The sequence below is a fragment of the Neomonachus schauinslandi genome, chromosome 1 (genome assembly GCF_002201575.2).
Source record: "Neomonachus schauinslandi chromosome 1, ASM220157v2, whole genome shotgun sequence".
NCBI classification, from domain to species: domain Eukaryota; kingdom Metazoa; phylum Chordata; class Mammalia; order Carnivora; family Phocidae; genus Neomonachus; species Neomonachus schauinslandi.
Window position 1 is genome coordinate 80987880 of NC_058403.1, and position 23131 is coordinate 81011010.

The 23131-nt window shown below is 40.3% G+C and overlaps 1 protein-coding gene across 4 annotated transcripts in view; it reads left to right on the forward strand.

The window, feature by feature from the left end:
- Positions 1-22838, forward strand: part of PARL (presenilin associated rhomboid like) — a 49134-nt gene extending 26296 nt beyond the window's left edge. Inside the window, exons 5-10 of one of the 4 annotated variants that reach the window (XM_021692329.2) lie at positions 5220-5315; positions 5894-6043; positions 8597-8667; positions 17830-17931; positions 18071-18168; positions 22513-22838. In XM_021692329.2, the coding sequence (XP_021548004.2) occupies positions 5220-5315; positions 5894-6043; positions 8597-8667; positions 17830-17931; positions 18071-18168; positions 22513-22624 (629 nt within the window). In that variant the 3' untranslated portion in view covers positions 22625-22838. The remainder of the gene's footprint in view (positions 1-5219; positions 5316-5893; positions 6044-8596; positions 8668-17829; positions 17932-18070; positions 18169-22512) is intronic. The other 3 variants (XM_044914710.1, XM_044914712.1, XM_044914713.1) reach the window with 3 other exon arrangements.
- The last annotated feature ends 293 nt before the right edge of the window (positions 22839-23131 follow it).

The following is a 23131-nucleotide window of genomic DNA, read 5'->3' on the forward strand; positions in this document are numbered from 1 at the left end:
GCAGGGAGCCCGATGCGGGACTCGATCCCAGGACCCTGGGATCATGATCCGAGCCGAAGGCAGTCGCTCAACCGACTGAGCCACCCAGGCGTCCCGAAATCTTTATTCTTTTTTAATGCAACATTCACAGCACTACTTTTGCTGTACTCTGTAATACAGTTTTAGTATTGTTTTAGCAGCTTGGGTTGTCATAACAAAATGCCATAGTCTGGGTGGCTTAAACAACAGAAAATTATTTTCTCAAAATTTGGGAGGGTAGAACTCCAAGATCAAGGTGCCATCATGGTTGGATTCTGGTGAGAACTCTCTTCTCTCTTCTGGCACCTTCTTGTTGTGTCCTATGGCAGGGGGGAGAGAGCAAGAGCAAGCTCTTTGGTATCTCTCTTATATGGAAACTGATCCCATCATGGGGGCCCCCCACCCTCATGACCTCATCTAAATCTAATTACGTCCCAAAGACTCCATCCCCCAAAAACATCACATTAGGGCTTAAATATATGAATCTTAGTGGAACATAATCCAGTTATATTTTTGTTTTCATTCATTTCAAAGTACTTTCTCATTTCCCACTTGATTTCTTATTTGGCCTACTGGTTATTTAGGAGTGTGTTAATTTCCACATATTTATGACTTCTCCCAATGTATTACTGATTTGTAATTTCATTCCATTGTGGTCAGAGAACATACTTTGTATAATTTCAGTGTTTTAAAATTTTTTGAGATTTGCTTTGTGGCTGAACATATGGTCTCTCCTGGATACTATTGCATGTGCTCTTGAAAAGAATATATTATTTGTGGTTTTTCTTAAGATTTTGTTTTTTTTAAAGATTTTATTTATTCACTTGAGAGAGAGAGAGGAAGTACAAGTTGGGGGAGAGGCAGACTCCCCGCCCAACACAGGGCTTTATCCCAGGACCCAGAAATCATGACCTGAGCTGAAGGCAGATGCTTAACCAGCTGAGCCACGAAGGTGCCACTTAAGATTGGATTTTTGAGTAATCTCCACACCCAATGTGGAGTCACATGCTCTACTGACTGAGCCAGCTGGGTGTCCCAAGAATGTATTGTCTTGTTGAGTGTTTTGTTTTTTTTTTTAAGTAGGCTTCCCGCCCAGTGTGGAGTCCAGCACGGGGCTTGAACTTACCATCCTGAGATCAAGACCTGAGCTGAGATCAAGAGTCAGATGCTTAAGCGAGTGAGCCATGCAGGCGCCCCTGTTGAGTGTTTTATAGATGTCTGTTAGGCCTAGCTGGTTTATAGTGTTGTTCAAGTCTTGTTTCCTTGCTGATCATCTACTCTGTTATTGCAAATAAGGTATTGAAGTCTCCAACTATTGTTGAACTGTTTATTTCTCTCTTTAGTTCAGTTTTTGCTTTATATATATTGGGATTCTATTGTTAGGAGCATGTATGTTTATAATAGCTGTATTGATATATCAAGATGTTATATCTTTTATCATTATATAATGTCCTTTTTTTGTGTCTAGTAACAAATATTGTCTTAAAGTCTATTTTTTCTTGTTATGCTTATGGTATACACGATCCCAGCAATATATTGAGGTTTTATAAGCTCCTGTGGACATCTCATTCCTCAGCTTTTCCTTTTAAGATTTTTGGTCTCTTGTTTACTCCAAATATTATCCACCACCTTAGGCAGCCATGAACTTAAAACACCTTCCTGTAATTATTTTTGACAAATGCCCCCTGGGAAAAGGAATTTTGCACTTGAGGTTCCAGTCAGGTCAAATATAGACAGCCTTGCAAATGGGGTCTTGCAGGGAACTATTATTCCCTCCCTATTATCAGATAGGTCAGATGATAACAATTCTTTGGGAATGAGGCTTTGAAAGAGTTCCAGCTCCCTGTGCTCCCTCTCGTGGTTGTGAGGCTGCATGGGAAATGTGGATTGTTTTCATAGCTTTTAGCTTCAACTTGTAGCTGGAAAGTAAGGGATGGGACCAGGGCAAGTTAAAATGCCCAAAATTTGCTGTTCCTATTGAAATTCACCATTTTTCTTAAATGCTGAGTTGCTGCAAGCTTTTAACTAGTTTCCAGAGTTCTGAAAAAGTTGATTCTGACAGTTTTGGCCAATTTTTTCATTGCCTTTGAAGGAGAGAATTTTTCAAGGTCCTTACTTTGTTATTCTCACTAATGTAATCCATTGCATCCCTTTTGGTAAAGGTAGGTGTTGAGGCAACAGCAGACTTTCCAAATCAGCAGTGTCAAGCCTGTCCAAGAGTTTACTGAGTCAGGAGGAGGTAACACTTCTAAGTGGAGAAACAAGCAAAGACCTTAAGCAGTTCTACCTCTCAAAGGAAGAGGAGGAGGAGGGAACCATGATTTGAGTTTCTGCATACTAGGTGCATGTAGTATTTTGTTTAAGCCTCACTACAACTTTTATAAGATATGGAAGTATTATCTTCATTTTACAAATGAGGTAACTAAAGTGAAGGCGATGAAATGCTGCAGACCACAAAGCTACTAAGTGGCATACCTAGGATTCAGACCAGAAAAGGCCATTCCCTACTTTATTTCTCATTTTTAGGTTTTCATTGAGTGCTGCATTTAATTGTGCTTTCTCATTTAATCAGCACTCGGCTCTTAAAGGGCGGTTTTATTACCCCTATTTTACAGAAGAGGAAACTGAGGCTGAGGGGTTAGGCTTTTTGCCTGGGTTATAGTGTAGGACAGAGTCAGTTCTGCTGGGCTCCATTACCCATACTGTTAGACAGTGTGCAGTGCTGCTTCCAACCCAGGATTACCACATATCCTCTCCTGTTCACTGGCTTCTGGGGACCAACCATGCATGCTGTTTCCTAGATAAAGAGCCCTTTGTCTGGTCTGAAGTCTTAGAGAGACCAAGGTCAAAAGTAATCCTGTTGGCTATCCATGTCTTTGTGTATAGTAGAAAGAGCTCTAGATTAGGAATTCTGGCTTGGCCACTGAATTTGGCTCTGAAAATTTGTATCTCCGTTTTCTCATCTATAATTTTTGAAAAATGGGATATGTGTGGAAGAAAATAACTGCATTTTACTTTTGTAATTTCTTTTTAATTTGTGAGTGTATTACAGTGATTTGTGTGTATAATTTGGGTATGTATGTTCAGTTGTTCACTGACAGGATTCTTAACCATAGATCACAGGTCTCTGAAGTGAGGGGTTTAACTACAATGTGTTCCAGTGCCAATATTCTGTCATGATTCACCAAAAAATGCCTCTTACAATTTGGTTGAAAACTTGGTGATGTTAACTCTTTGGTTACTGTTAACCTTGATATCTTTGGTTATCTTACCCTTTTTCAAGTCTTTTCCCTAGTTGTAATCTCTTCAGCCAGAGACACTCTCTACTTCTGTGCAGTGCTGTGGTGCTTGCAATATCCAGAAGTGTAGGCTGTATGTCGCTGGTTTCGGAAAGTAGCCTGCGGAACCCACAGGGTAGTTGTTGCCATTTTCCAGCCTAGCAGGCAGGATCAGGGGCCCCATCTTGCGTTGTACCGCACTTGGAGCGAACTGTATAGCCTTGATTATCTTTGTGATCATGGAAGCCTGGGGCCAGACCATTCTTGGGTCTTCTTTATGCCAAGATACCAATCACCATGTCCAGCAACCTCTAGACCTCAGAGAATTCTCTGGGTTATAAAGATATGTAACTCTTCTAAAAAGAAACTAAGAAAACCCGAGCAGCACTAATCACTGCTCACTTCCTTAGGATAAACCCTCTGAGATCCGTTCCTCCATCTGAGGAGGCTCCACCCTTCCTTTGCCCACCTCCCTGCCCAGGGTTTCAGACTCCTCATTGGGAGGTTTACATGGTACTCTTACTTGCCTTGCTTGTGACCTCTTTTCCTCATCCTTTAATGAATACTGTTCTCCTCACCATCTTTGAAAGTGTTTTGACACACCACCAGTTGTAAGATGCATCCTGATTACAGGTATTAAAATGGAGAAAATGTCTTAGAATCTCTAAAAAATGCCTAATGCTGAAATGGGAGAGCAAACACTGCAGAGACTAGTAATGCCAAAGTATAGCTGGGAGCCTTACAGAGTGAGCAAATATAGAAGCCAAAGGTAACTCCAAGATGTAGCAGCCAGTGGGGATTATACAATAAATATCTTCTAAAATAGATCCTCTTACCAGAATGTTGCTGGAATTAGTGCTTACCGTCATTGAAGAAGCTGAAAGGGCTAATTGCCTATTGCTGAAAGAAACTGGAGGAATGAATGTTTAAATTCCTTTAATTCAAGTAGATGAGTGCCTACTACATGGGCAAGGAGTCGTGGTACCTTAAAATTAGTGTGTTTTTAAAGTTTGTAGTTTTTAAGAAAAACTTAATTTTTCACGAAAATGTGACTGAGTAGTTAATTCTATCATTAAATAATAAACCTACTCAATTTAGTGGTAGTTTTAGCAACATCAGTTCTTGCAGAAAAATGAAACAGTCACCCAATTCCCACATGAAAACAGTTTCAAAAGCAGTTGGAAAATTCTTACAGGTTATTCCTGACTTCTTATCTAACAAGTATTTTTCTCAGACAAGTGGATCTTCATTTACCCAGATGATACATAGATGTTTCCATAAGTTTAAGAAGTATATTATTCCCTGTGAAAAAAGAAGCATATTATATAATATAGCTTTTCTGGTCTTGGCCAAAGAACCCAATTCTGTACATTACTTGTCTCTGGCTTGACCATTTTCAAACAATAAGTATAGATCTGATCATTGTTTATTGAGAAGAGTAAATTGTTCCATAGAAGTAAAATATGGATCTAAGTGAAGGAAGTCAGCTTCTAGAGCATTTGCAGTTTCTCAGGAATTTTCTGACTGTACCAGTGCATATAGTTTGATACTTACTTTCTTTTAAAGATTTTATTTATTTGAGAGAGAGAGAATGAGAGAGCATGAGAGGGGAGAGGGTCAGAGGGAGAAGCCGACTCCCCACTGAGCAGGGAGCCCAACGCAGGACTCGATCCCGGGACTCCAGGATCATGACCTAAGCCAAAGGCAGGTGCTTAACCAACTGAGCCACCTAGGCGCCCCTAGTTTGATGCTTAAAAACATTGATTTCACTTACTTTCCTTAACTTGCCCTCCCTCACCCCCCTCCCCAGTGTATAATACTCGTAAACAATTGTGGTAGAAAATCTTATTCAGGTGGACTTTCCATCAGACTTTCTTTGTTCCTGTTTTTAACCTCCCTAAATTATATATCTTTATTTTGTAGGTATCATAGCAGCAAATGTTTTTGTATTCTGTTTATGGAGAGTACCTTCTCTACAGCGGACAATGATCAGATATTTCACATCTAACCCAGCCTCAAGTAAGTCTACTTATGACTTTATTGTGATGTAGAGATAATATGAAAGAAATATGCTTTGTTATTGAAATGCTATAAAAAGGATGAGTTACTTGTCAACAATTATAAGCAAAATCCAGAAGATAGACTGTAAGCTCCTTGAGGAAAGGGACCTCATCTCTCTTAGTCTTATGTCCCAGGTACTTAAAATGTGCCTTGCACATAGTAGATATGTTGACCCAAGATCCATGATCACTACAAGTTTACTCTTGGAGGATACTGTTATATACAACTTCATATCTGTAATTGAAATAATTTACTAATTCTTTTTTCTAAGTAACTTTTGCCGTAAGGATAAGTTGCTTTCATTGAACTGAGAATTTTTATTGGTTGCTTACTAAGTAGAAGAAATTTAAGAGAATTTTTCACCACCTTGAAAAATACTATGATAAACCATCTTATTTAAAATTTGCTCTTTTTGTTTCCTATTTTTAGTTTTTTGTAACAGTAATGAAAAAAATCTAAAAAATCTAAAAACAGATCATTTTTAGATCATGGCTGTGTGTCCTATGATTACCAGACTGTTTTTCTTTCTCTTGTAGAGGTCCTTTGTTCTCCAATGTTGCTGTCAACATTCAGTCATTTCTCCTTGTTTCACATGGCTGCAAATATGTATGTTTTGTGGAGCTTCTCCTCCAGCATAGTGAACATTCTGGGCCAGGAGCAGTTCATGGCAGTTTACTTATCTGCAGGTAATAAGCTTTAATCTGGGGATCTTTCAGAGTATAAACACTTTCACCTATCTGGAGAAGGAAGGAAGGGAATGATTATAGCCATATTCTACACATGAAGATTGTAATAGAGAATTGTACAAACTGTCTATAGAGAAGGATACCACAGACCGATGGGGTTATCTTTTCTGCTTCTCATTTTGCTGGTTTCTTCTTAGATTATTTAGTATGTTTAGTTTTAACTCAGGATAGACAGGAGTTAAGGTTTAGTGTAGAATTTAAGAATGTCATTTTTATCTCGTTAGGCTTTGGTTTCTTTAGCTCAGGTCCACCGTTTTATAAATAGGTGCTTCCCAGACTTCCTGGCTGTCTCAATCATCTGGATCTTTTTTTTTTTTTTTTTTAAGATTTTATTTATTTGCGAGAGAGAGAATGAGAGACAGAGAGCATGAGAGGGAGGAGGGTCAGAGGGAGAAGCAGACTCCCTGCCGAGCAGGGAGCCCGATGTGGGACTCGATCCCGGGACTCCAGGATCATGACCTGAGCCGAAGGCAGTCGCTTAACCAACTGAGCCACCCAGGCGCCCAATCCTCTGGATCTTTGTTAAATAACCTTAAGCTCATTTACCACAGTGTGTTCAGTTTCCAGAAAGCTTTAGATCAGAACTTTGTAATATGGTCAAGAATGAGTTTATATTCGGGGCGCCTGGGTGGCTCAGTCGTTAAGCGTCTGCCTTCGGCTCAGGTCATGATCCCAGGGTCCTGGGATCGAGCCCCGCATCGGGCTCCCTGCTCGACGGGAAGCCTGCTTCTCCCTCTCCTACTCCCCCTGCTTCTGTTCCCTCTCTCGCTGTGTCTCTCTCTGTCAAATAAATAAATAAAATCTTAAAAAAAAAAAAAAAAAAGAATGAGTTTATATTCTATCTTTGCTGCAAGCATATATCTTAGTCTGGAATCACTCCAGTCGGTCCTGGAGATAACATCATTTCCTTATTTCAAGTAGGAAATGGTAGTAGTGGATTCCAGGTTCCTAGATGCTACTAAACTGGCAAGTGGTCAGTTAAATTTTACCTCTCTGTTTGCAGAATGTACTTAATTAAAAACCACACAGCATAAAAGTTCATTTCTGAAATCCCTTTTTTTTAAATTTTTAAAAAAAATTTAGTTTATATTTTTAATAATCTCTATACCCAAAAAAACAACTCACAACCCTGAGATCAAGAGTTACATGCTCTCCTGGCTGAGCCAGCCAGGCGCCCCTAAAAATCCCTTCATTTAAAAACAGTATATTTGGGGGCACCTGGGTGGCTCAGTCATTAAGCGTCTGCCTTCGGCTCAGGTCATGATCCCAGGGTCCTGGGATCAAGCCCCGCATCGGGTTCCCTGCTCGGCGGGAAGCCTGCTTCTCCCTCTCCCACTCCTCCTGCTTGTGTTCCCTCTCTCACTGTCTCTCTGTCAAATAAATAAAATTTAAAAAATAATAATAATAAAAATAAAAACAGTATATTGGGGCATCTGAGTGGCTCAATTGGTTAAGTGCCTGCCTTCAGCTTAGGTCATGATTCTGGAGTCCTGGGATCAAGCCCTGTGGCAGGGAGTTTCCTTCCCTCCCTCTCCCTCTGCTTCCCTCCCTCCCCTCTGTGCCTCCCCCCGCCCATGCTCTCTCCCCCACTCATGCACTCTCACAAATAAATAAAATCTTTTAAAAAATAAAAAAAATTAAAAACCGTATATCTGGGAATCATACTGTAGTGTGAAAAAAAGCACTTGAGAGCCTGAAGTCAGAAGACCTAGTTTTATTAGATCCTATTTCTGCTACTCGCTGTGTGATGTTGCAGAAAAGACTATACACCTCTCTGAGGATAATGATACTCTCTCATGACAAGGGGTTGTAGAAAGGATTAAATAGAAGCGTCTACCACAAGGCCCAGAATGGGTGCTGATTTTAATCAGTTTTAATTAAATATCCATGCATCTGATCCCTCAAAACTAGAAACTGAGCAACATCTTTGGCCTGTGACAGAAGTGTATACTTCTTTCCCCAAGCACTAGTTGTGTTGTTGTAGGTACAAACGGGTCTTTTTCAGGTGCCATTAATTCCTGCTCTCTAGGAAGTTGTTTTAAAAATGAGCCGTATTCAGCTTAGATAACATTGAAGCCAAAGGGACTTGTAAAAGATCATCTAGTCTAGATCTGCAACAGAGTCACTTGGCAAGCTGAGTAAAATATAGATTCCCTGGTCCCACTCCAGAGAATCTGATTTTAGTGTTTGGAGTGTAGCCCAGAGGATTCCCAGACAGTTGGTGGGTTTGGAACTAGTCTCTTTCATGTTATAGATGAGAAAAATGAGAACTGAGAAGTAAAGTGAATGACCTTATGTCATTCAGTAAGTAAGTTGTACAGTTGGTCAAACTTTTTCTTACATATATCTGAAGTGATAGTTAGGTATTCATGCCTGCACCTTGTACTGACCCAGGCAGAAATCCGACACTGTTAGTCTCTGTGGGGTGGAGATCAGAAATGGAAACCATTTTTATACTTCACTAAAATTATCAAAATGTGACTTATTTCACAGGTGTTATTTCCAATTTTGTCAGTTATATATGTAAAGTCGCCACAGGAAGGTATGGACCATCACTTGGTGCAGTAAGTATTTCTAATGTAAATTTTCTTAATTTAGTTTTTAACTTCATTTTGACATAATTTTAGGCTTACAGAAAAGTTGCATAATTATTACAATGACTTCTATATACCCTTTACCCTACTGTTAAGTACAGAACCACAGTAAAATTATTAAAGCCAGGAAATTAACATTTGAAACAATACTACTAACTAATCTGTATCTAATTTAGAATTCATACGTTTGTAGAGCCTTGTAAACTCCAGGCCATAGCTTTTAACTGTTGGTCATTTATATATACTTACTGGAAAAGTACAAATCAAGAGTAGTCAGAACAGTTGGGTGTCCAATCCCCAAAACCAGAGAGCCTAATCTAGCATTGGAAAATTGAAAATAATTACAGATTTGATTCTGGTATATATCCTTCTGTTTAGTCACTATTTGAGTGTCTGCTACGCAGATTAGACTAGTAGGTACTGTACTAGAGACTGGGGATACAGCCAGTGAGCAAGATGATCACAATTCCTGTCTTTAGGCGTTATGTTCTGGATGCTTAAAAACAAAAATACAAAAAACAAAACGCAAATGTGTTTTTTGAGTTAAATGGCAGATTTCTAGGCACATAGAAATCTTTGCATAACATTTCTTTAAAGACTACACATTCATTTTGTACATATTTAAGTGCAAATCACTTAAATGCATTCATATAGGGGATTTCATATTTAAAGAAACTTCTTGAAGGTTCATTTTTAGAAAAAGAATTCTTAGGTAATCATCCCATAATGTGTGTGTTCCTCAGATTTGTGTGTACTTAATTTCTCAGTGAGACCTGTATCTTCTCCTATCACCTACTTGATTTCTTAAGCACCCCTTTTTCCCTGCATGGAATGTTTTATATATAAAATTTGGTGCTGGTATAATTTACATATTTCAAGTCCTATCCTTTACCTCAGTCACCAACTAAGAATCTGTTATGTGAAGGCAGTGAAGACCACTGGGGTGAATCATAAATGGACTCTGACTTTGGTTGGGGAAAAAACATTATACACATACATAATACACACCAAAAGGGCTGAGTGATCTCTAGAGGAGTTTGGGTGTCCTAAGAGTGAGGAGACATTTCTCATTAACTGAGGGGATCTGGGAGGGTTTTTTTTTTTTTTTTTTAGATTTATTTATTTACTTTGGAAAAAGAGAGCAAGGCGGGGGGAGGGGGAGAATCCTCAAGCAGACTTTTTAGTGAGTGCAAAGCCCGACACGGGCTTAATCCCACAACCCCAAGATCATGACTTGAGCTGAAATCAAGAGTCGGGTGCCCAACTAACTCAGCCACCCAGGTGCCCCGGGAGGGCATTTTCATGTGCCCTCAGACAAGTGTTATTCTCATTTTATAAATAAGAAACTGAAATCCAAGATGAAAAGAGTGTGGCATATGATATTTGGAATTAGACTGGTTTGAATTCCAGCTCTGTCACTTACTTGTGATTTCTAGAACATATATTACTGAACCTCTTTGAACTTCAGCTTCTCTATATAAAATGGGGATAACACCTCTCTTTTGCATCTTCAGTGCAGGTGTGTTTAGAATGCTTAGCATAGTAAGGAGCATGTACTAAGAATTGTGGAGTTCCTGTTAGTCATCAAAATTCTGTAGAGCCATGTCAGGATAAAATTATTGTCCCCAGTAATTAAAACAAAATCGCCAGGAATAATGGCATTTTTAATGAGAAAGCTGGAAAAAAAATACTATTGACAAAGTTTTGTTTTGTCAATTAACATATTGGCACTAGGGAGCAAGAATACTGACTGCATTTTGGTAAGGGTTTTGTTTAGCTAGAGCTCTGTGTGTTCTGAATCCCACTTAAAAATTGGTTTTTAGTAGTTATGGGTAGGAAGCTTTTCTCTAGTGTGCTTTTCAAGTTTATTGTCTGTGAAATGTGACCCTTAATCTTGAGATGGCAAAGATCAATAAAATGTTCGTTGTAGGAAACAGCATTTGTTAAAATTTTAGAGGAATTTTTTTTACTTGATGTTACAGCTTATCACAGGCCAAATTTGCTCACCAACATTATGATAACTTACTGTAACTTCATTGATTAAAGTATCACTGATTTAATCTGTATATAAAGTGAATTCTCTGCTAAATTAGGAAAGTATCTAGTCTCTTCCTACAGGGTTGCAAGTAGAATAAAATGGTCACTAGAACAGATTTGGAATTCCATTTTGATTTGTTTATAGTGTTTGGAGTGTATCTCTTTGTATAACTTTCTTAGTGGCTGCTCTAGGTATTGCAACATATATACATGACTGTATACACACACACACACACACACACACACATCACTTATCACAGTGTGCTGGTGGTGGTTGAGTGAAGTAAACCTTACCTCCATTTTCATCCCTGTATCTTCCTCAAATTATAATTGCCTTAAATATTTCCTCTGCGTACATTTAGAATATTGGCCACTGTTGTTGTTATATGTGCTTCAACCACTAAGCATCATTTAGAAAATTCCAAGGGAGGAGAAAACTACTGTATTTATGCATAATTTTTACTTTTTCCATTGTTCTTCTGCCCTGATGTTTCAAGATTTCTTCCATCTATCATTTTCTTTTTATTGAAGGAATTTCCTTTAGCCATTCTTTTAGGTAGGTCTGCTAGTGATAAATTCTCTTAGGTTTTTCTTTGAGAATGTCTGCCCCTTCATTTCTGAAGGATATTTTCACTGGATAAAAAATTCCAGGCTGACATTTCTTTTGGCACACGAAAAATATTGTGCCACTTCTTTTTGGCCTCCATAGTCTCTGAAGAGAAATCCTTTGTTGTTCAAATAGCTTTTTGCCTATAGGTAAGGTGTTGCTGATCTCTTTGAAGATTTTTTTCTTTGTCTTGAGTTTTCAGAAGTTTGACCCTGTCTTGTCATGGATATCTTTGTGTTGATCTTGTTTGGGGTTTGCTTAGCTTCTTGAATCTAGAGTTTGTCTTTTGGAAATTTTCAGCCATTACTATTTCAAATACTTTTTCATCCTCACTCTTCCTCCCTCCTCTGGAACTCTGATGACATGATGTTAGATCACTTATAATTTCATGGGTCCCTGAAATTTGGTTAATTTTTTTCAGTCTTGTCTTTCTGTTGTCCAGACTGGGTAATTGCTATTCTGTTTCAAGTTCACTAATTATTTTCTTTGTCTTTTCCATTCTGCCTTGGCCCATTGATTGAGTGTTTTTATTTAGGGTACTGTATTTTTCAGTTCTAAAGTTTACATTGTTCATGGTGTCTTCTGTTTCTTTGAACTTTTCTATTTCTGTGCTATTTTTCACTCATTTCAAGCATGTTTGTAATTGCTCATTAAAGCATTTTTATAATTGCTGTTTAAAAATGTTTGTGAGACAGGGCGCCTGAGTGGCTCAGTCGGTTGGGCAGCTGACTCTTGTTTTGGCTCACGTCATGATCTCATGGGATGGGATCAAGCCCCGAGTGGCTCTGCGCTCAGTGGGGAGTCTGCTTGAGATCCTCTTCCTTTGCCACCCCCCCCCGCCCCCGCTTGCACGCTCGCATGCTCTCTCTCTCTCTGAAATCTTAAAAAAAACCAAAATGTTTGTCAGACAATATCTGTATCATCTTGTTGGGGTCTATTGTCTTTTCTCATTCAACTTGAGATTTTTCTGGTTCTTGGTATGGTGAGTGATTTTTAAATGAAACCTGAACATTGGATATTATGAGACTTTGAATCTTATTTAAATCTATTGTTTATCAGGCTGCCCCCTGACACTGCTCTGATGAGGGGAAGGGATGTGTTGACCATTAGTGTCTGGTGAGGTGGAAGTAGTCCAGGTTTCCTACTCAGCCTCCTCTGACACCTAGGGGATAGGGCTCTTGTTACTAAAGGGCAGGACTGGGAGTTCAGTCTCCTTGTAGACCTCTCCTGACTAGGAGGAACAGGGCCTTGTTACTGCTGCCCACATGACTTCCACTGACACTACCCTGTCGACAGTATTAGGATGCCGGGTTGCAGTCTGCAAGGGTAGAAGTCTAGGCTGTCCCCTCAGCCTTTGTTGATGGGGATTGGGCCGCAGCTAGTTCTTTTGTTTGGCCGGTGTAGAGTGGTTATTATCTAAGAGTTGATTGTCTTGCTAGGCTACCCTTTCTTGGTCCTTTGGCTACAGAGAGCATTTTAGGGTGTGGGGATGGACCCATTTTGTCTCAGTTCTTTGATGTTTCCAGGTGATGAGGTTCTCCAGAGCCAAGTCTGAGTTATGTGAGGCCAAAACCCATGGGACTCACCACTGTGTCATTCCTTGGATCCCAGGGTTCCTTGCTGGTCTGCTTTCTTCTCTCAGCCTTTTAGAGTCTTATTTTGTTTTACATGTTTGTTTTACATGTAATGCCAGGGTTTTTAGCTGTACTCACTAGCTTGTGGAAACACAAAGCCCCTTAGAGCAAATTCATTTAAAATTCATCGTGCAAAAAAAAGTCACACATGTGAACAATGATATGTTATGAAGATTATATGGATAAAGAATTATTTATAAAAATTTACTTATGAAACAAAAAATTATATGCACATCTTAATTGCAAGTACATAATCAGTGTATGTTTTACATTTAAGTCTGTGTTTCACTTTGAAAAGAACTGCAAAAGACTCTTGAACCACAGTCACCAGTTTTTAACATTTTGCCACATTTCACTACCATTTTCTCTGTATATACATACTATTTTTTCTGAACTGTTTGCAAGTAGGTTGCATATATCATGCCCTTTTACCCCTAAATACTTCAGTGTATATTTCTAAGAATATGAATATTCTTGTATCTTTCCACAGTTCAGTTATCAAATTCAGGAAATTTAGTATTGATACAATACTTTAACTTCATTTATAGAACATATTCCAGTCTTTGTCAGTTGTCCAATAATGTCTAGTAGCTATTTTTTTCCCCTCTAAGATCATGTATTGCATTTAGTGGTTATGTCGCTCTGGTCTTCTAAAAGCTGGAACATTTCCTTCCGCAGCCCTTTTTTTTTTTTAATTGAAGTATAATTGACATAACGTATTAGTTTCAGTGTACAACATAATGATTTGATATTTGTATATATTGCAAAATGATTACAGTAATTCTAGTTAACATAGTTAAGAGTAAGTCTGTTACCATTTATAGTTACACATATTTTTCCTTGCCATAAGAACTTTTAACATCTGTTCTCTCAGTAACTTTCATATATGCAACACAGTAATATTAACTGTGGTTGCCATGCTGTACATTACATCCCCATGACTTACCTGTTTTATAGTTGGAAGTTTGTACCCTTTGACCCCCTTCACCCATTTTGGCTTTCCACATCCCAGACTCTGGCAGCCACCAGTCTGTTCTCTCCATACATGAGCTTGCTTTTTGTTTAAGATTCCATACATAAGTGAAATCATACAGTATTTTTCTTTCTCTGGCTTATTTCACTTAACATAATGCCCTTAAGGTCAATCCATGTTGTCACAAATGGCAAGGTTTCCTTCCTTCCTTCTGTCCTTCCTTCCTTCCGTCCGTCCTTCCTTCCGTCCTTCCTTCCTTATTTTGTTATTTTAGAGAGAGCGTGCATGAGCAAGGGGGAGGGGCAGAGCAGAGGGAGAGTGAGAGAATCCCAAGCAGATTCCATGCTAAGCCCAGAGCCCAGCACAGGGCTCAATCTCACAACCCTGAGATCATGACCCAAGCTGAAATCATGAGTCAGACGCCCAACTGACCAAGCCACCCAGGCACCCCAAGATTTCCTTCTTATTAATTTAATGGTTGAATAATGTGTGTGTGTGTGTGTGTGTGTGTGTGTGTGTGTACACACCACATTTTCTTCATCGATGGACACTTAGGTTGTTTCCCTATCTTAGCTGTTGTAAATAACTCTAGTATGAACATGGGGATGCATATACCTTTTTGAGTTAGTGTCTCTGGATAAATACCCAGAAGTGGAGTTATTGGATCGTATGAAAATTCTGTTTTTAATTTATTTAAACATTTTTTAAACGATTTAATTAATAATTTATTGAGACAGAGAGTGCACGAGTGAGGGGAGGGGCAAAGGGAGAGAGAGAGAGAGAGAATCTTAAGCAGACTCTGTGCTAAGCACGGAGCCCATAATTGGCTTGATCTCCAGACCCTGAGATCATGACTTGAGCTGAAATCAAGAGTCAGATGACCAACTGACTGAGCCACCCAGGTGCCCTTCTGTTTTTAATTTTTTGAGGAACTTCCATGCTGTTTTCCATAGTGGTTGCACCAATTTACAGTCCCATCAGTGGTGCATGAGGTTTCCTTTTTCTCCACATCCTTGTCAACACTTACTATTTTCTTTTTGATAATAGCCATTCTAACAAGTGTGAGGTGATACCTCATTGTGATTTTGATTTGCATTTCCCTGATGATTAGTGATATTGAGCACCTTTTCATGTGTCTGCTGACCATCTAAATGTCGTCTTTGGAAAAATATCTGCAGATCTGCCCTTTTTAAATTGGATCGTGTTTTTTTGCTATTGAGTTACATGAATTCTTTATTTCAGAAATTAATCCCTTACCAGATATAATTTGCAAATATTTTCTCCCATTTGGAAGGTTGCCTTTCCATTTTGTTGATAGTTTCCTTTGCTGTACAGAAGGTTTTGGGTTTGTTGTAGTCCTACTTGTTGCTTTTGGTCAGCTCTTTTTTTTTTTTTTTTTCCCCATGTCATTAACAGTTTTGAACAATACAGGTCAGTTATTTAATAGAATGTCCATCAGTTGGGTGTGTCTGTTTCCTCATGATGAGATGCTGATGGTGTGTTTTTTGGTTGGAATGCTACACGAGTGGTGTTATGCCCTTGGGTACCACAACTGGAGACACATAATGCCCATTTGCCCCTTATTGTCCATTTATTGACTGGTTGTTATCCAGCTTCTCTACTGTAAAGTTACTGTTTACCTTTTAAAATTTGTAATTTGTGAGAAGGTGCTTTTGGGATTTATGTAAGTATCAGGATCTCTTGTTTGTCACCCTCCTCACCCCCCTTAAATAGCATCCATTGATTATTCTGGCTTGAATCAGTTTTTGCTCTGATGGTTGTTAAAAGAGTGAAGATGTACATCTCATTAGCTTTTCCTAATGTTAACATCTTCCATAACCATAACTTACCAAACTAAAAAATTAACATTGGTAAAGCATTGTTAAACTGCAGACTATATTTGGATTTCCAATTTTCCCACGATGTTCTTTTTTTTTGTTCCAGGATACTACATTGCATTTAATTATCATATCTTTTTAGTATCCTCCAGTCTGTGATGGTTTCTCAGTCTTTCCTTGTCTTTCATGACCTTGATACTTTTGAAGAATAGTGGGAATATATTTTGTAGAATGTCCCTCATGGAAGTTTTATTATTATTTATTATATTTATTTTTTATTTTTTTAAAGACTTTTAAGTAATCTCTACACCCAACATGGGCTTGAACTCAACCCTAAGATTGAGTCACATGCTCTACCAACTGAGTGAGCCAGGTGTCCCAGAGTTGTATTATTTTTAATAAGTGACTAGAGGGGCGCCTGGGTGGCTCAGTCGTTAAGCGTCTGCCTTCGGCTCAGGTCATGATCCCAGGGTCCTGGGATCGAGCCCCGCATCGGGCTCCCTGCTCAGCGGGAAGCCTGCCTCTCCCTCTCCCTCTGCCCATGCTTGTGTTCCCTCTCTAGCTGTCTCTCTCTCTGTCAAATAAAAAAAAAAAAATAAAAATAAGTGACTAGAACTGAGAACTTTGGCAGAAGAAGAGTGAAGTTAAAGCGCTGGCCTCCTTTGCTCTCTCCTTGGCCTCCAGCTGCACTCAGCTTCTTTGCATTTTTCCCCTTCACTGTACTCTCTGATCTCCAGGCTTGGTTCAAGCTGGTTTTCTGCCTGGAACACTCTTCTCATCTCCTCCCCTTCTAAAGATTGGCCAGTGCCTGGTAACCCTTCCATGCAAAATTTGATGTCACTTACGACCCCTGAGCTTACATCAGCTCTCCCTTCCACGTGCTGCCATAGTATGCCCTACTTCCCCATCATAGCTGAGCATATTTTGTTTTTACTTCTGCTCCTCTGTAAGCTCCATTAAGGAAGGGACTGCTGGTTTTGTTCCCCTCTATACCCCCACCATCTAACATCGTGCCTGATACAAAGTAGGCCTCAAGTATTTGGATGAATGATTATTGTGAGATTTAATGTGAACTAGGGATTATGATCTAATTTCTCAAGTATTCTACCATTTAGAGGAAGTGGGAACATGTCTAACATTAAGAGTTTAGTTAAATTAGCATTATTTATCCGGAAGATATTTCATAGCCATTATACATTTAAGTTATGAAGATTATATAGCAACCTGGAAAAACACATGATTTAAAAAAAATACAGCCATTATAATTTCAACTACAACAAGAATTTCAACTATAACAAGAAATGGTTGACTTATTGATCATAAGCTTGTGACATTTAGGGTTTTGTTTTTGTTTTTAAAGTAAACTCTAGGCCCAACCTGGGGCTTGAACTCACGACCCTGAGATCAAGAGTTGCATGCTTTACTGACTGAGCCAGCCCCAGGCACCCTGACATTTAGATTTTTATTCTCTAATATGAGGTTGTTGGGAGAAGTGCTTCTCAGGCAGGCAGATGCATGTGTGTCCCTGGGAGGATGCTGTGACGGGTGGGTCATGCAGAGCCACGGGATAGACATGGCATGCTTTCCTGGAGCAGAACATTTGCTCAAAGGTTTTAAAGAAAATGGTTAGTTTTATTATGAAGTAGGGTGCAAATTTCATGTGATTTTTTTTTTTTAAGATAAAGCATTATACTTGGAAGAAGTTCATGCATGTGGGTTTCTTTGGGCAAATTCATGTCACACTCTGGGTGAAGTGGCTTTGTGGAAATTTAAGAATTTCTTTTTAGTCATTAAATGAAACCCTGAAGTTCATTAAGCACTCACATGCTGGTGGTTGTACATCTCGTTCTGTCCAGATGGTTACCGTGCAGTGGACTTGCAGCCCCTTTGCCTGATATTTTCTACGTTAATAACTGAAAGCTTTTAAGCTTAGTGCTCACCCTAGAAATGTGTGGCTTATAAATTTTGTGGAAAAAGCATTACTGTAGTCACTGCACAGTTGCACATTGAGAGTTTCGTGTGTTCGCGTGTGTTCATTTGCAGTCAGGCGCGATCATGACCGTGCTTGCTGCTGTCTGCACGAAGATCCCGGAAGGGAGGCTCGCCATTATCTTCCTTCCAATGTTCACATTCACAGCAGGGAATGTGAGTATGTTTATGAAGTGAAGTACTGGGGACAGTAGTGATATTTTTACATTAACTGAATTCTTGCCCTTAAATTAGAAATGTCAATGCTGGAGGAATCAAAGTTGTACCAGTTCTGTTCTCTTTTGCTGGCTTTCAGGCCCTAAAAGCCATTATTGCCATGGATACAGCAGGAATGGTCCTGGGATGGAAATTTTTTGATCATGCGGCACATCTTGGGGGAGCGCTCTTTGGAATGTAAGTTTGAGCATAACTGATTGCTACGCTGCCTTCTTGGGTCCTCTCCCCCCGCCCACCTTAGGAAGGCAGAGCAAGGCCGTTAACTCTGGGATGGGAGCAGGGGAAGTTGGGTGGGGGGCAGGGCGAGAAAACTTGCACATGGTTGGCTTTGGCCTGGCCCAGTTTCACCACGTGAGGTGGAAGGGGAAGAAGAGCAGTCCTGCCCCAGCCTCAGTCATTTGTAGAGATGCTGTGCCTTTACCCTACCGTTCACCTCTGCTCACCCCAACTCGGGAGCTGTCAGGGTTCCTGGCCCCTATTGGGATACTGTTCCCCACCCGCAGTGTGCGCTGCCCTCTCCTTTCCCTGCTCTCTCCTGCCACCACTCACCTCCCACCTCCCTGTCACCAGTGCTGGGCAGACACAGAGTGGACACTCTGCCTGGGACAAGTGTCCAGGTGTGTGCTATCTGAATAAATGGAGGCTGGGGATCATAAACCAGTGTTGACCACTTACTGGGCATCTGTTAGGTGGCAGGCTTTGAGCTAGTGGTTTCCATTCTACTCTTATTACTTCAATTTTACTGATGGGGAAACAGGCTCAGAAGTGATCTTCCCCAGGTCAGACAGCTAGGAGCAGAGCAAAGATTTAAACCCAGATCCAAAGTCCTTCCCACCTCCATCACACCATATTGAGTACAATAGCATAGTGTTCACAAGATCTTCCGTTTGTGCGTCACACAATGGAATTTTGCCTAAAACGTAGTAGCGCTGGGGCGACTCTGTCACAACTTCCTCAGGACTCCTGGAGCCTGTCTGACCATGAGAGTCCCTTCAGCAGAGTCATTGTCTATATGATGTACTGGATCCCCTGTTGGACTATCTTTTCCTGCATAAATGTTGCTTTTTGTGGCACTTACTTGGTTTTTACTTTGTTTCATGACAATGGAAAACTGAAGTTTTTTAATTAAAAAAAGAAGAAAAATCTATTCTAAGTGGAGCAGTTTTGCCCAGTAGGCGGTGGAACTAAATGCCATTATGCCATTTATAATTTTCAGTGATGATTAAAGAATCGCATATGTGAGTTCTGGCTTTAACAGCAGCACATTATAAATAGTAGAAACTGACCTGATATTACAGTGTGAGAAACAAAGACTTCGGAAAAAGGGTTCTGTTTTATGAACTCTAAATGTATCTCTCTGGGTCCTCCCATGGCTACTTAAAGGATCTTCTCCCCAGCAGGTTTTTATTCTTCTGAACTATAATTAGATGACCTTTTCCATTCTGAAAATAATTGGATCAAATGTATTTTATTTTATTTTATTTTTATTTTTTTTAAGATTTTATTTATTTATTTGACAGAGAGAGAGATAGCGAGAGCAGTAACACAAGCAGGGGGAATGGGAGAGGGAGAAGCAGGCCCCCCCCGGCGAGCAGGGAGCCCGATGTGGGACTCGATCCCAGGACCCTGGGATCATGACCCGAGCCGAAGGCAGACGCTTAACGACTGAGCCACCCAGGCGCCCTGGATCAAATGTATTTTAAAGTACAGGATCTGAAAGGCAAAGGAATCCTTTGTCTTTGCTGTTTCTAATTTCAACTCCTTTCATTTACTCGATCTCAGTCATATCCAAAATTCATCTTTTCCAACATCTTTAATTCAATTAATAAAGCTAAAGATTTAGAAATCAGTACTGATGGTCAAGATTCCATTAGTGTCCTCCTGCATATTTCCTTGACTCTGTGTCCCTCACCTTGTACTTTTGCAGTAGTAATCACTAACATATATTGAATATTTGCTGTGTGCCCAAGCTAAGAACTGATTTAATACTCTTAGATCCTGTGAGGTATTCCATTTTACAGAAAAGAAACTGCTTTATTTTATTTTATTGTTTCAAAGACTTTATTTATTTGGCAGAGAGAGACACAGCGAGAGAGGGAACACAAGCAGGGGGAGCGGGAGAGGGAGAAGCAGGCTTCCCGCTGAGTAGGGACCCCCATGCGGGAGTCGATCCCAGGACCCTGGGATCATGACCTGAGCCGAAGGCAGACGCTCAACCGACTGAGCCACCCAGGCGCCCCAGAAACTGCTTTAAAGAAGGGAACTGTTGGAAGTCACACAGCTAGTCCTTGCAGAGCTGAGTTTCAGAGTGAGCACTGGGCTGTGCAGCTGCTGCAAAACAAACCAAAAACACCAAATCAAAACTTAGAAATTGGTCACTTTAAAGTGTCTTCCTAATTTTAATTTAGCCAAATGACCAATTATATTTGAACTTACAGAACAGTTTACCTGTAATATTAAAGTATTTGGCTCTCTGCTTGAAATAAGAGGGTTACAAAGATTTGGGAAGGCACTTTATAAATGGAGAGCTCCTGACAAGTGATTCATTTCTTGCAAGAGTTTTACAATTGCATTTGAATCTTAGGTGATCCTTTTTCTCTTGTTCTGAGTTCACCAAAAAATTTGACTAAGCCCAAAAGAATTTTGTAACATGCCTTTTAATTTGCATGTTTTTTTAATGTCTTTTTCCTTTCTGTAAATTTATTATTTTTCAACATTTTAATGGTGACTAGTTTCATGACCATTTAAAAACTATAGTGAATGTTAAGATTCAAGTACTTTAAAAAAGATTCAATACTTTATAATAAACATTCAGAACATAAAAATTGAAACATTAAACTGATATTTTGATACTAATCTAAGCCATTTATTTATTATTATTTTTAAATAGTTTTATTTATTTATTTGACAGCACAAGCAGGCAGAGCAGAGGGAGAGGGAGAAGCAGGCTTCCCGCTGAGGGAGCCCGATGCGGGGCTCGATCCCAGGCCCTGGGATCATGACCAAACCAAGGGCAGCCTCTTAACCCAACTGAGCCACCCAGGCGCCTCAAATCTAAGCCATTTAAATAGAGCATTTTTTCAGTTAGGTGTCTGGGGAGATGCAAAGATTAACACAGTCTGGTCTCTGCCTCAGGGAACATGAAATCTGTTTGGGCAAACCAGGGCAAAAATAAAGGTTTCAGTTATAGCAGCTTTCAATAACAGCCATTCCAAATCAACCCCACCTCCTCCAGGAAGCCCTCCCAGCTTTCCCCCAGCCCGGGAGAGGAGGTGGTAGAGGTGCCCCTGAGTTCTGCTAAGACTGTGCCTCCCTCAGGTAGAGCTTCTGGGCTTGTAGTACCTAGGCCTATGGGCTTCTAAAGGCAGGCCCTGCTCACTGGTCACTCAGCTGTGTGTTCCTCAACTTAGATGCTCACGAGGTGCTACAGTGGTGGTGAGGGTACAGCTTTCAGAGTCAGACTTCGGTCCTGGTGTCCTTTCTGGTGATCCCTAGTTGTGCAGCTTTGGGCAGGGTAAATTACTAAGCCTCTCGGTGCTTCCGCTTCCTCAGTTCATTGCTTCAGGCTGCTTTTAGGCAGTTTTAAATAGCAGAATGGGGATTGGAACTATATTTTATTTTAAAAGATGGGTGGAATTTGGATCAGCAGATGACCCTTTGTGTAGCGGGTGGAAGATGAGGAGAAGCATTTAAACTATTGAAGCCCATTAGGGCGCCTGGGTGGCTCAGTCGGTTAAGCGTCTGCCTTCGGCTCAGGTCCTGATCCCAGGGTCCTGGGATTGAACCCTGTGTGCTCAGTGGGGAGTCTGCTTCTCCTTCTGCCCCTCCCCCTACTTGTGCTCTCTCATGCTCTCTCAAATAAAATCTTTTTAAAAAAAAGCTATTGAAGCCATCATCAGTGACCTCGAATGCTGACATTTTTTTTTTTTTTAAGATTTTATTTATTCATTTGAGAAACAGAGAGCATGAGCAGGGAGAGAGGCAGAGGGAGAGGGAGAGGCAGGCTCTCAGCCGAGCCAGGAGCCGATGCGGGGCTCGATCCCAGGACCCTGGGATCGTGACCTGAGCCGAAGGCAGACACCCAACCATCTGAGCCACCCAGGCGCCCCGAATGCTGACATTTCTTACATTTAATGTAGTAAAGAGAGACCAGGCTTAGAATCTGTCTGACCTTCAGGTGAGTCCTTGACTGACCACTTAGAAGCTGTTAGTCCCTGAGCAAATTTTCTCTGAGACTTGGTTTCCTCGTGTCTTAATGGGGAGGGAGTTGATGCTTAATTGCAGTGGTGAATCAACAGTAGTGGGTGCCGTACATAGTCCGTCCCACTTTGGCCTTTCACATACTCCATATTAAAGGTGAATCATTGATCTACATCAAATAAATTAATCAGCTACTTAATAAGATAGTAAATGACCATGGCATTCAATTTTTTAAATGTCAACTTGGTATCATCATGGTACTTAACATTTGTATGTCATACTGTTTGAATGTTGAACCTGGTTTGTTTTTCTTTTCCCCAGATGGTATATTACTTACGGTCATGAACTCATTTGGAAGAACAGGGAGCCTCTAGTGAAAATTTGGCATGAAATGAGGACTAACAGCCCCAAAAAAGGAGGCGGCTCTAAGTAAAACTGGGATTGGATGAGACTGGTGCGTGTGGCCCCTGCTGCCTGGAGAGCCCCAGGAACACATCGGCCCTGGAGCGACCACATCTTTGCTCCTGCCTGGAAGACACCCGGCATCTAGCTTTCCCAGTATTTTAAACTCTGTCCCCAGTACATGTCTTATTAGAAAGTGAATTATGACAAAGTTGTGAAATAAAGGTTTCTATCTCTAGTTTGTATACAGAGGGTGTGTGTCCCTTTTGAAGAGCACCAGTGCTGCCCTGGAATCTTGCTGTTAGTTGTTATATTTGATGTAGTTGGAGCCATGAACTCGGGAGTGCACAGGGAAAGACCTGAGACTCAGAGATGTTTGTTTTTGTACTTTGGCCTTCTTCCATCTCTGCTTACCCACCTACCCCTTTCTTCGGTTGGTTGGCAGGTAAAAAAATAAAAAAAAAGGGGGTCTTCTGTCTGGCGTGAACTGAAATAACAGCTGTAGTATTTTCTAAATTTTCCCAAGAAAGGTAATGTT